Source organism: Schistocerca piceifrons, chromosome 2 (genome assembly GCF_021461385.2).
Source record: "Schistocerca piceifrons isolate TAMUIC-IGC-003096 chromosome 2, iqSchPice1.1, whole genome shotgun sequence".
In the NCBI taxonomy this organism is placed as follows: domain Eukaryota; kingdom Metazoa; phylum Arthropoda; class Insecta; order Orthoptera; family Acrididae; genus Schistocerca; species Schistocerca piceifrons.
The window spans coordinates 372,340,489-372,355,222 of NC_060139.1; the positions used below are offsets into that span (position 1 = coordinate 372,340,489).

The 14,734-nt window shown below is 37.6% G+C and overlaps 1 protein-coding gene across 4 annotated transcripts in view; it reads left to right on the top strand.

Moving 5' to 3' along the window:
• LOC124777540 (dual specificity mitogen-activated protein kinase kinase 4-like) overlaps positions 1 to 14,385 on the top strand; it is a 135,342-nt gene extending 120,957 nt beyond the window's left edge. For 3 of the 4 annotated variants that reach the window (XM_047252993.1, XM_047252995.1, XM_047252994.1), the window contains 2 exons: positions 10,733 to 10,959; positions 11,208 to 14,384. In XM_047252993.1, the coding sequence (XP_047108949.1) occupies positions 10,733 to 10,959; positions 11,208 to 11,373 (393 nt within the window). In that variant the 3' untranslated portion in view covers positions 11,374 to 14,384. Of the gene's footprint in view, positions 1 to 10,732; positions 10,960 to 11,207 lie in introns of all 4 variants that reach the window. The other variant, XM_047252996.1, reaches the window with a different exon arrangement.
• The last annotated feature ends 349 nt before the right edge of the window (positions 14,386 to 14,734 follow it).

Here is a 14,734-nt window from a genome sequence, read left to right on the forward strand (position 1 = left end):
GTATTTATAACTGTGTACTGACCTGACCAGAAACTCTGTTCCCCCTGCCAACAAACTTCACTAATTCCCCCCCCCCCCCCCCCCCCCCATATCTACCTTCAACCTATCCATTTCCCTTATTAAATTTTCTAAACTACCTGTCTTATGAAGGAGTTTAACATTCAAGCTCTAACCTCTAAAATGACTGTTTTGTTTTTCCTGATGGTCCCTGTCCAGAGATTTGAATGGGTTGAATGGGGAGATTATATTACCTCTGGAATATTGTAGCCAAGATGATGGGATCATTTAACTACACACAAGAACTGCATGCCCTTGGGAAAAAGAATGATTGTAGTTTCCCTTGCTTTCAGCCATTCATAGTATCAGCACAACAAGGCCATGATGGTTGATGTTACAAGACCAGATCAGACTGTCGACCTGCAACTACTGAAAAGTCTGCTGCCACTCTTCAAGAACCACATATATGGTTGGCAGGTCCACAGATATCTCACCATTTTGGTTACACATACAGTACAGCTTTCTGTAATGTTGAGGCCTACAAGGGGCCCCACCTCAGCGAGGCGTGTGGTTCTGGTCACACAGTTTGATAACATTTCACACAACACTGTCGCCTCTCCTGACTTCACTGTCCTTCAAATACATTCCACAGGTGTCCACAACATTAGGACACAATCAGCCGATTAGCTTCGCTTTTTCCAGGATCCTAATTCCCGCACTCCAGGCCATGACAGTCTGCCTTTTATCAGTGGATTTCCTCATTTGTGGCCTGCATTGTCACTGGAATGATTCCCCATTTGTCTCTGCTCCGCTTACATACTTTCCTTTCATTTCACATACCTAACACATTACCAGACAGCATGCAGTCTAAATGGTTGGTGGTAGTCATAATGCTTTGGCTCATCAGTGTATATAATCAGGCTTTTAGGCTATAAAGCCTGAATCAGTTTCAGTGTATTCAACATAGATCATATCTCACCAGTCTTCACATCAATAACAAACAAAAACTGTTGTTTATCTTCATGTTTTTGCAGTGTAATACCCTGATCTTTTAAATTTTGGGATTAAAGCCAAGTAAACTCTTAATTCTTCTTCTACTATTTCGGCTATGTACCTTTCAGCTGTCTTTGGAGTGAGCCAACAAACTGAAGCTGCACTCCTGAAATTTAATGTATCAAGAACTGTTCTGTTACACACCATAAAAACATCCTTTGAAATTTCATGTCCAGTGCTTTCTTCTTTTTTGTCAGGAAAATGGGCACTATGTACAACTGATGTTCCTTTATTTCTACAGGGTGGTACATGAAAAACCGACCACAAGTACTAGGCTACTCATTGATGCCTGTCAGTTGTCGTCTATTGTTTTGAAGCTGTTGCTTGCAGTAGCTTATTTGTTATTTCATTACAATCTTATTACTACATGTTTACCTATGTGTTGTTGTACCTGCTCATGGCGGGCAACAATTTGCTTGGAATTGGCGAGCAGTCCATACTCAAGGCCACTTTTCCTTTGCCACCCTGTATTTTACATGGCAGTCCTTTATCCTTTGAGTGGGTGTGCTGTTTTCTGTAACATGAGCAGGCACACAGCATACTTTGTACATATGTCAAGAATAGCTCTGTTTATGGTACCAAGGTAATCATGTATGAGCAATATCACAGTTTAGTGTTAGTTTAATTTAGTGACTATAAAATAAACTTACATTATATGAGTGAAGTCACTGGTTAATTAAATAGTGATAAAATAAAATAAACTTCCATTGTATCATTCTGTTGCCATTTACAAGTATCACCCCACAGTAATGACCCACTGAAAGCAGTACACTGCGAAATATCATCAGATCTCAGCTGACTGCTTCTCAGTTGCTAATTATCTTGTAGACGATTGCCTCATTGTGGGATTATGCTGATAGTTCATAATCTGGGTCGTTTTCTTGCATGGGCCGTAAATTTTTTTTTCTCACCTAACTCGCTGTTTATTTTATATTACTACCACACTCTTGAACATACGACAACATAACTTAGCATAGTGTAAGGTGCAACAATGAAGAAAAAGTAGATATGGGCCCACAGTTGAAAAACAACAATGGAACAGTACAAGATAACGTCATTTGTGGTTGGTGCACTTTATACATAGACACACCTGCTCGAGTGCTAATAACATCCGGCTGTTTCAAAAATATGAGGGCGGTTCAGAAAGTAACCTCTGATTGGTCACAGTGCGGGTTGTGGGGGGAGTAGCGACGCCATCTGTGCGTTCACGCACTCAACAGGTCAGTCGGCATCAAGCCGTGGTTGAGTGAACGTCGTACCTGCGCTAGTTTAGTTTTTGTGGCAGTTTGAAATGTGTGCTGCAATAGAAAACCCCGCCAAATGTGAAGTGCGTGCTGTCATAAGGTTTTTTACAGCCAAAGGATATTCTGCAGCAGCTATTCATCGTGAGCTTTGTGCCGTGTACGGACCAAGAGTTATGAGCGAACGAGTTGTCCGTGAATGGGTACGTTTATTTAAAAGTGGACGAGAAAACGTTCATGATGAAGAGAGGAGTGGTAGACCATCATTGGTGACTGACGAACTCGTTCAGACAGTTGATGCAAAAGTTCGTGAAAATCGACGTTTCTCAATGTCGGAGTTGTCTACTGGTTTTCCACAGATTTCTAAGACTCTCTTGTACGAGATAGTGACAGCAAGATTGGGTTACCGTAAGTTCTGTGCACGATGGGTGCCCAAAATTCTTACCCACCACCACAAAACTCAAAGAATGGCCTCTGCATTAGACTTTCTGTCACGTTATGAGGACGAAGGAGAACCATTGTTAAACAGAATCATGACCAGTGACGAAACCTGGATTAAGTACGTGAACCCTGAGACAAAAGAACAATCAAAGATGTGGGCACATTCAAATTCGCCTACCAAACCAAGAAAAGCCTCGCAAGATTTTTCTGCCAGAAAACTGATGGCAACGGTGTTTTGGGATGCCAAAGGGGTGTTGTTGGTAGAATTCATGGAACGTGGTACGACCATTAATCAAGACGTGTACTGTGAAACAATAAAAAAGTTACGACGGGCTATAAAGAACAAACGCCGTGGTATGCTGACTTCCGGTATCGTTTTTTTGCACGATAACGCCCGTCCTCACTCTGCTCGCAGAACAACGGCCCTTCTTGAGTCCTTCAAGTGGGACGTTATCAACCATCCACCTTACAGCCCAGACCTGGCGCCAAGTGATTATCACCTCTTCATGCATTTGAAGAAATGGCTCGGGTCACAGCGGTTTGATGACGACGAAGAGCTCAAAGATGCGGTCACAGGATGGCTCCAGGCACAAGCGGGTGATTTTTATGCAGAAGGAATTTCAAAGCTTGTGAAGAGATACGATAAGTGCCTCAATCGCTATGGAGACTGTGTAGAAAAATAGTGCAAAGATGTAGTTGTAAGATGTATATATTAAAATATTTTTGTTTAACTTGGTGTATTTTTTTAAATCAACCGGAGGTTACTTTCTGAACGGCCCTCGTACATCTTCATATTTTATACCACTGCAGCCAAATCACCTTTAATTTCTTGATCCAAACTTTTGATTTATTTCACCTTTTGCTATATTTTTTTTGGTTCTCTGTGACAGCTTGGTTTCTTCTTCCTTGATACAGCATTTTGTGTGACTAGAATTTCTGACACTCTTTACTTTTCAACTTTATATTCATCCTCAGCCATTGTCTGCTACATACCGGTGAACCCTTTTTCACTGTCCATTATTATCTTTACTTTAAATTTATTTGCTTGAAACAAATCATTTTTGCAAATCTGGATTTATTAATTCTAAAGTCAATTGCCACATTATACTTAACCTTCCAGTTGACTCTTTTTATATATTCCTGTCAATTATATACAACCAACATTGCCCCTGAATACCTTCTTTCATCAGTCTGTAAATCTAACAGTGCCTAATACATTAAAGTGCCAAAAAACTGGTATACTATTCAAATACAGAGAGATGTAAAGAGGCAGAACACAGTGCTGCTTTTGGCAACACCTATAAAAGCAAGTGTCTGGCTCAGTTTTTAGATCGTTTACTGCTGCTACAATGGCAGGTTATTAAGATTTAAGAAAGTTTGAATGTGTTGTTATAGTCGGCACACAGTGATGGGACACAGCATCACCGAGGTACCGATGAAGTGGGGATATTCCCGTACGAACATTTCACGAGTGTACTGTGAATATCAGGAATCAATAAAACTTCAAATCTCCAAATCGCTGCCGTCGGAAAAAGATCTTGCAAGAACGGGACCGATGACGATTGAAGAGAATCATTCAACGTTACATAAGTGCAACCCTTCTGCAAATTGCTGCAGATTTCAATGCTGGGCCATCAACAAGTATCAGCTTGTGAACCATTCAATGAAACATCATTGATATGGGCATTCGGAGCCGAAGGCCCACTTGTGTACCATTGATGACTGCACAACACAAAGCTTTATACCTCGCATGGGCCCGTCGACACTGACATTGGACTGTTGATGATAGTAACATGTTGCCTGGTCGGACGAGTCTCATTTCATATTGTATCGAGTGGATGGACATGTACGGGTATGGAGACAACCTCATGAACCCGTGCACCCTGCATGTCAGAAGGGACTGTTGAAGCTGTTGGAGGCTCTGTAATGGTGTGGGGCATGTGCAGTTGGAGTGATATGGGACCCCTGATACGCTTAGATGCAACTCTGAAAGATGACACAAAATTAAAACATCTTGTCTGATCACTTGCATCCATTCATGGCTATTGTGCATTCCAATGGACTTTGAGAAATTTCAGCAGGACAGTGCGACACCCCACACATCCAGAATTGCTACAGGGTGGTTCCAGGAACACTCTTCTGAGTTTAAACATGTTTGCTAGGGACCAAACTCTCCAGACATGAACATTATTGGGCATATCTGGGATGCTTTACAACGTCCTGTTCAGAAGAGATCTCCACCCCCTCGTACTCTTACAGATTTATGGACAGCCCTGCAGGATTCATGGTGTCAGTTCCCTCAAGCACTACTTCAGACATTAGTCGAGTCCACACTACCTCGTGTTGTGGCACTTCTGCTTGCTCGCGGGGGCCCTACACAATATTAGGCAGGTTTACCAGTTACTTTGGCTCTTCTGTGCATTTTACGTGTGTGTGGCTAGCACTAAGTGCATATACTAAAACTTGGAATATTGTCATCAGCTTTCAGAAGTTCTTCGTACATTCTGTCAGAGTTTACGCAAACTTCATTGCAAGAATTTAGTAAAATTTATAGCTTAATATCATTAATCTTAGTTTCCTGGCCGTGTCAGAGATTTCCTTTGCTCGGGGACTCAGTGTTGGTGTTGTCCTCATCATTTCGTCTCATCTTCATCACAAAGATATGCAAGTGCCCAATTGGATCAGATACAAATACTCACACCAGGCAGTCAAGCGACCTCAGATGGGATCTCCTGGCCAATATCATTTCGTCATATAATTTCATTTATAGCAACATTTACTAGGTTTTATGCTAGCTCCTCCTATTGTGTCTTTTAATCATGGCTGATATTCTTCTCTAATTGTACTATCTGTTTTCCATGCCTTTTATCATTTTATTTGGTTTGGTTCTAGTACTCTCCTGTTTCAAATCTAACAACATTTAGCAATTCAGTGATCATTCTTGCCAAGTCTGTTTTCGTACATACTCTTGTAACCTAGTACTAAAATATTTGCATGTGCATCTTGTTGGTATTTTTCTTTTCCCATACTCTGCTGTGCCAAGGTCGATTTTTTCGATATTGTGTTGCTTTTCAAGTGATGAGATCAAGATTCTCATTTCCAACTGTGGGTAACCCACTGTCCCAGTTTGCAGCCTTTCCTTTCAAATACTTAATCACAAAACAGACATGTTTTGCATTGATGCATGTGCTTGGCATGAGACAGTAAAACCACGCAAAAATGCTAGTAAGTGTATATTCCACTTTAGTATAATTATATATAAAAACAAAGATGAGGTGACTTACCGAACAAAAGCGCTGGCAGGTCGATAGACACACAAACAAACACAAACATACACACAAAATTCAAGCTTTCGCAACAAACTGTTGCCTCATCAGGAAAGAGGGAAGGAGAGGGGAATACGAAAGGAAGTGGGTTTTAAGGGAGAGGGTAAGGAGTCATTCCAATCCCGGGAGCGGAAAGACTTACCTTAGGGGGAAAAAAGGACAGGTATACACTCGCACACACGCACATATCCATCCACCTAACAATTGTTTGACGAAGAAATAATGGCGTTAAATGTGGAATGTTTCCTTCCATTATATTGATACCACTTTAGAATAAGTGTATTAAAATTTACTTTAATATTAAATTGTGTTAGTTGGACTTTATGCAGTGAGCTTAGGGCTCAACTGCTGTATCTTTTTCTGGAGATACTACTGTACTACATTTGCCATACTTTTTTGTGTTCTGTAATGTGTGTTCTGTAGTAGCTGATGATGCCCGATTTGACAGTGGCTTTGCAGTTCCTGTGCACTTTCTCAACATAAACTTGAACACATTTACCTTTCTCTGAATATCTCGCATGTTTTTGCTTTTTGATGATTTTTGTGTGTTCTTCTTAATTCTCTTTAGGTCATGATTTAGACTTGAAAATTTCTCAAGTACCCATATATTTTTGAGAGTTCTGCTACTGCTACTTCTGATTCCTGGATTGTTTTTAATTCACTCATTATCCAATTTTGTCTTAATTTAGTTGTAATCTAACTTTTCATATCTAATGCTGCAGTCATTTTTCTGTTAATTTTTAACTAGCTGATCTAGCATTTGTCAGTAACTATTTGTTACTACCTCCTCCCCCATTTGTTTGTAGCCTTCTTATCTTGTTTACATTTTTTCTGTCTCTTTCTGCCCTGACATGATTTGTGGTATCATCCTGTATGTATCTTGGTGCATCTGTTTCATAACCTCTGTGCTTTTTTCTGGCTTTTCTGTATGTTAAAATCAACATCTACACATATACTCCACTAGCCAAGCGGCGTGTAGCGGAGGGCACACTCCTTTTTGGAGTAAGTGACAGTGCGGAATCGAGTCGAATGCCTTTCGAGAAATATGGCATCAACCTGGGAGCGGGTATCTAGAACCTGTTCTATATCAGGTAGAAAGAGGGCCAGCCGTGTCTCGCGTGACCGCTGTTTCCTAAAACAGTGCTGGTTTCTGCAGATGAGCTTCTCAGAGTCTAGAAAGGTCATTATGTCTGAACACAAAATATGTACCATGATTCTACAACAAATCGATGTCAGTGAAAGTGGCCGGAAATTATGTGCATCCGATTTTCTACCCTATTTATAGAAAGCTATGACCTGGGTCTTTTTCCAGTCTCGTCGAACTTTCCGTTGTTCCAATGATCTCTGATAGATGATGGATAACAATGCAGCTATATTTGTAGCGTACTGTCTGGGCCAGATACCTTCTTGGCATCTAAGGATCTTAACTGTTTTACTAAACACTATGTCAGCCATCCTTGTGTTTGTTCGATAATTGAGAGGGGGAATGGTGCTGCAGTCCTCTACCGTAAATGAGTTTTTGAAAGCTAGGTTTAGAATTTCGGCCTTCTGTTTATCATCTTCCATTACATTACCTGTACTGTCAGCAAGAGAAGGTGTTGAATTATTTATAGTGTTCATAGATTTTATGTATGACCAAAATTTTTTGAGGTTATTTTTAGAATCTGAAGATAAAATATTGCTTCTGTCTCCTGTGATAAACGTGTAATTTTCCCAGTCAGTGGATGCTAGATTAGAGTCTCCACCTATAACTAATGGATAATTTGGATATTCATTTCCTATGTATTCAAGACTTTCCCTGACACGTTCTGTGACATTTGTTGCGGATGCTGGTGGTCTATAAAAACATCCTAATACAATGGTCACTCCTTGTGTGATTGACAGCTTTATCCAGACTATTTCACAGTCCAACCCAGTGTCGATCTCAACTGCATTTAAGCAGCTTTTAACTGCAATGAACACACCACCTCCCATAGGATCAGTCCTATCCTTCCTAAACATTGTCCAATCTGAGTTCAAAATTTCACTGCTATTTGTGTCTGATTTCAACCAGCTTTCGCTACCTAATACAATAGTGGGATTGCTACTGTTTATTTCGGAGAGTAACTCAGGGATCTTGCTAGACACACTTCGACAATTTACTAACATGAGATTTAGCATATTTAAATGACCTGTTTAGGCGAACTAACAATTTTTACAGTTGGCACACCCACATCAGTGTCACGAATTGGTAATTTTTCAGTCCAACGGTTTGTTTCCCGTGGGTGTATTATCAGCTTTTAACGCTCTGCTCAATCATATTCTGCTAATGTCCAGAGATCCTAAATGTTTGAATTCAGCACTTGTTTCTCCCTCATTTTTATCATGTATTCCAGTAACTACTCGTGATTGCAATTCTAGTATTGGTGTTATAATTATGATTTCTATTAAAGTTAATGAAAATGAAAACTATAAACACCCAAATTACTATTAAATTATCACACAAATAATAATGTACTACTTTTAAAAATAATTACCTATAGCAGCAAATGTGCAACATGACTTGAGATTATTCCTCATTGTGCTGTTGTTGAACTCAAGAGATAAGAAAAGTCAGAGGTAATGATCTAGTGGAAATAGGCTAGAAAACATTAGTAAACATGCTAGTGCAATATAGAATGTGTAAGACTGTAGACAATAATACATTGAGTAGTCTGGAGGTGGTTGTTATTCAAGAGTGGATGATGGAGGGATGGATGATGATGATAGAATTAAGAACATGGTTTCATTACTTTCTTTATGTTTACTAAATTTTATGAAAGACAATCCAACTACCATAATCTTTTGCGTTTAATAAGGAAAATTTTCATCACCTTTCCATACTTTTGAAGTACAAGATAAATCATACAGTTTCATACAGCCCTTTCTTGCAGCCTTCTTTGATGTAGATAAATTTCACTTCCATAAATTACAGCATTTCAACAGACCAACTGTCTAGCCTTTTTTTGCATATGTAACTATATTTGACAGTTCTTTTTTTGTGGGTAGCAGGGGGATTGTGTGTGTTGGGAGGAGGAGTGGGTGAGACTTGTTTGTGGGCTTTTAGAACTAAAAATTAAGTTCAAGCCAAAGAATTTTTTTAAAGCAATACTAATAAAAACACTGCTCTAAAATTATTCGCGTGAGGTTATAAAATAAATGTTGCATGCACTGTGACTGAATACATTAAAGTTAGTGTGTATGATATTGGGGAATGCCCTTGTTGTCCATCATTTGTCACTGTGCTAAGCTATTTTGTTCTGAACAATCTGTGTTGCTTAAAACTGTGCCTTTTAGATATCCCCAAAAGAATCCTTACAACACATAACTGAAGTTCTCTCAAAATCATACAATCACTGAAGAGACAGTACATTTTGCTCATTCTAGTGTTAGAGAAGGGAAACAGCCACTTGATGTGTTCTGATGAACGCATGAGACTTGTATAAAAGGGGGTGAAACCATTTGTATACTGATTCAGCATTGCACATCAAGCATCAATCACCCTTATGTAAAGGATTTTTCAGATGTCGTGCTGGGGGTTTTAATTGATAAAACACATTAATTTTGAGAACTGATGCTTTATTAATTATGGAACCATTGAAAGCATGTCCTGTCCATGAGTGAAGTGTAATTAAGTCAATAAAATCCCAAAGAAGCTTTTAAAATTATCAAAAGTATTCCATTCACTGCCACTGTTAGCCCTCTTTTACTTTACATTAAGACATTGTCTGTATTTGACAGTGTCTGTTAAGTTTGGTCCATTGAACTTTACAGACACTGTCAAATACAGACACTGGTGTAACATGGTTCATGCGAAAGCCTAAGCAACCTGATGAGAAAGCTGAACATGTCCCTCCTTGTGTAGGAATCATGTAATTGTGCAAGCAGTGAGGGAAGCTGACACTGGGACTTATGGGAAGTTTAGTTTTGTCCATGAAGCATGCTTTGATAGCCAAAGCGATTAAGGTGACCACTTGTGTAAAGTGGGAAATTCCGGGTTCGAGTCCCAGTCTGACATACATTTTCATTTGTTTCCAGTAAATTGTATAGCTGTGCTGGTACCACATTCACACTATGTGAACACCTGGCTATTGAACTTCCTGGACATAAATCCAATTGAGAATCTGTGGAACCACCTCAATTGGGTTGTTTACTCTGTGGATCCTCAACAGAGCAGCCTAGCACAGCTGAGCACAGCACTGGAGTTGGCACATCTCCACATCTCTGTTTGTACCTTCCACAGCCTCATTGACACTCTAACTACATTTTCACAATGCTTAAGGTGTTTTTTTCTGTCCTTTTACAAGTGGTCACATTAATTTGACTGGGCTATGTATAACACAATAAAGACACGCACGCATTTTGATATCCTGTCAATAAACATCACATCAAAATTTTAGTAGGAGTCTATCTTAGTGTAAGTCATAAACTCTGTGTCCTGTAGCAAGTGAGACTGAATGTAATGAATGCCTTATAAGTCCATGCAGATACAAATATATGTCTGGAAGTAACAGGAGTAGTGTTTAAACTTTCATTCATGATGTGAAATCTTTGTCTGCAAGTATACCATAGTAACAAATTGTATTAAATATTGTTCACCCTTTGCTTTGATTTCCATTTCCTGTTTCATACTAAAATGAATGTTTGCTTTTACAGCCAGAGAGGATAGATCCTCACAGAGCACGTGGTTATGATGTCCGCTCAGATGTCTGGTCATTAGGAATTACTCTCATGGAAGTTGCAACAGGTCATTTTCCATACCCAAAGTGGAACTCAGTCTTCGATCAACTTAATCAAGTTGTGCAAGGCGACCCTCCTCGCCTCTCACCCAATGATAATGGAAATCATTTCACAATGGAATTTGTAAACTTTGTTAATACTTGGTAATATTTTGATTATTTACTGTTAGTTTGTGATTTGTGTGTGTGTGTGTGTGTGTGTGTGTGTGTGTGTGTGTGTGTGTGTGTGTGTTTTGGGGAGGTGGGGTGGGTGATAATATATTTTAAATTAATTTCATAGTTTTGTTTTGTGAATTATGGTGCATTGTAACACTTTTCTCGTGTAGTTTTGATGAAACATGTTTTTGTAGACTATAAGATGTAACTGAATTGTTTTAACTTTTTTATTTCAGCCTCATTAAAGAAGAAACACAGCGTCCAAAGTACAGTAAACTGCTGGAGCATGAGTTCATTGTCAGAAGTGATCAGGAGTCAGTAGATGTTGCACATTATGTGAGCAATATCTTGGACAGTATGGCAAACAATGGTGCCACTATGTTCACTATGAACCAGCCATGATGACAATCATGTTATGTTAGTTTAACTTATGAACTCTGGAATCCCTGTTGGCTTCCACATGTCCTTTCCCCCAGAAAACTGGGTTTTGGAATTGTGGCTTTATTGATGGTCCTATGTCCAGTATCTGCTAGTGTCAGGAGAGTATTATGGAAGTAAACAAAGTGAGACTGGCATGTGCACTGTGGATGGAATTGGAATATGTTCCATACACTTTTATATAAAAGGGAAAAAAAATGTTGGAATTGGTTTAAGACACCCGTCATTTTGCTCATGTAATTATGTATTGGGATATCAAGAATGCCTATAGTACAATCACATTCTGTATTTTAACATGTATTGATCCTTGCTCATTTGTAGTGTTTTAAATGTTGACACCCTAAATTGTTAAATCAACTAGTAACTTCATGTAGCCCATAATCTTCTCTAAAGTTACATATAGTTTGAGAAGTAGTGCTGTGAAATCACCTTTTTTAACTTCAGATTGTTGTACTGAAGAGCAGACACTCATATTTTTATTGCAATGTGTTGTAGTGCCATGGCAGACCATTTTTATGTATAACAGTGTCTGACTGGTCCAGCAATTCCTCTTACCCAAAGAATGGGTATTATATAAAATTGTAAATATTGATGTTAGTGGACTAGTGATTTGCCGTTGTGTGATAACAAACTATTGTTTGCAAAAGTATTTATTTACAATTAATAGTCGAAGGCTGTGCAATAATGGAATTTTCTGTTTCTAGCAATTTGTGTCTTGCCTCATCAAAGGTAGACATAACAATGAGTCAGATATTTTTAAGGAAATGAAACTATCTGTTTTATAAATGCTAGAAATTCTGTGATTTTTCCATTAATTTTGTTATTTTTGTCTTCTAGACATACATGTTCATATGAGGTATTCTGCCGTATTTGTTGAAGAAGAGATATGACCTCGTTTTGTATTTATTTATTTCTCTATCTTGCTTCCTTATGGTTCTCATTGTATTACTTTGGAAAGGCTTATCAGCTGTTAGTTTTCATTCATTCAGCCAGAATCTATATTTCAAATTTGGAAAAAAATTCTCATTTGTTCTGTATTTGTTTATCCCTTCTCAGGTTTTTTTAGAATAATAAACTATCACCTGCTGGTCTTAATTAGAGTTTTTTTCTCCTTTATACTTATTGTGACTGCAGTTTGCAGTAGTAGCCTACTTGTGAAAATGGCAGAAAAAACTTGTCACACATTCTTCTTGCAAGAGTCATGGAATCACTCAGATGATTGTTGTAATTCAGATGTTAAATTTATATATATATGAAAAGAAAATGAAATCAGCAACAGTCCAAAAATTCTTATTAAAGAGAACTGCACTGTATAATATTTACTCACTGGCCATATAATGTAATGTCAGACTCTTTTTTTTTTTTACATAAACATTTATTAGAAGATAGTTTTCATTTTATTCCTGCCATACTGCTGTAAGATTATTGTCAGAAATCTTTAAAACATGTTTGTATTTTTATTGAAGTGGAAATCTATGCTTTTTGGTAATTTATTTGTGGATAAACTGTATCTTCTGTCTTGCAATATTATGAAATCCATAATTTACTGATACAGTACATGTGTCACTAAAGGACTGATAATACACTGAGAAATATGTAATGGTGAAATAGTGACATTTCAGCAGTGTAATAGATTCTTTAGTTCAGTGTAGTTGCTGATTATTTACTAAATTATTCTTGTCAACATTAGTGACAGTTACAAAAACACTTTAAGCATTAACTGTCAAACCTATTGAATGTACCTTTTTGTTGCTCCTTATTCATCAGATGTAATGAAAAAAAAACTAATATTTGTTTCAAATGAAAAATCATGCATTGAAAAAATTAGCACCTAGTTGCAAAATGGTGGCTAACTTTACACAAGAACCATGTAGATGCCTCTTTAAACTGACAAATGGAAGTAGCAGGTAGCACAAATATGCCAGCAGATATTTGTAGTTATGTACTGTATTCCCTGTTGAGATGGTTATGTATGGACATTGAGCAGCAAACAATCATTAAAACTTTGTGTAGCAGCCTCATATGTACAAGTAAATATCAACAAAAAACTGATGTGACACAATAATAATGTTGAGTAGGTTTGTGTAAGTTTCATCTCTTGTACCTTAATTTCTGTTCCCAGTTGACATAACATTTATGTCAATTTTATTGGTTCTTTGAAGACATGCATTAAGGTTGTTGCTGTCTAGAATTTGATTAAAGGAGTGAGAAGCTGAATAATATACTGTCTACCTGAGGTGTGCTATTCATTTTTTTCCCGCCAACTTGAATTTAATAGTGTGGTTTATACTTTGTAGAATATATACTGAAGTATATTCCTTACAAATGTATTATTTTTGACTTGCTAGAAAGCATTTCTGTTTCACAGTTGTATCTAGTAGATACAATCTGCTTCTTGTACTGAAACAGAAAATTGAATTTTCTTGAAAAGAATGTTTAAATATTCACACAGAAGTTTTGAATTTACTGTAAGAATAACTTTAATGAATTGTGACCTTTTTTACGTACTGCTCCAATCAAACAAAAGAAGAGACACATTTGGTGAGCATTATTTTAAAAATTACTGCTTTCCGCTGAATTGAGAATTATGTCTACATTAAAATTTTTAAAGAGTATGAGTTTTTTCTGTGAAAAATAGATCTTGGATAATATGAAAGATCAAATAAATTATATGAACATGTCCATTAGAAATGTAATTTATTAGTTTTCCCTGCAGCAGCATCTAACAGCGCCCTTTCTTGGTGCAACTTTCAAAATAAAAGCTATATTTAGCAATTGTTTCTTGATTTAATGCTCCATGTTTTGCAATATGTCATGCTGAGCTTAGTCGACAGTAATTATTGAGCTAGGGTTTTCACTGGGATTTATGTAGGGAATGAACGAAATTTTGTTGTCTCTGCAGTTTTTGCGGCTAGTAGCTCTACCAGTCATTTGATATGACTGAAAGCAACTGCTCTCTCTCTCTCTCTCTCTCTCTCTCTCTCTCTCCCTCTCTCTCTCTAATTTAATGTGAGAATAAGAACATTAACTGTGGTATTCTGTTTTGATCTGCATGATTAGGAATCAGTATTCCTTCACCATGAAATTATTATTATTATTATTACTTTCTTTAAATATAACATTTATGAGACACTCAGATTTTTGTCCATAATTTCAAGAGTGGTTTAGTACTCAGTGTTTCTTATTGTTAAAATAATTGTCACAAATTATAAATATTGCTTATGTATTGTTTGAGTTGATATAACCCAACAAGAAATCAGTTTTACCCTTTTTTATCTGTCATCAGTCATCCTCCATACAGTTCTGATATGGTCTCAACAGATTT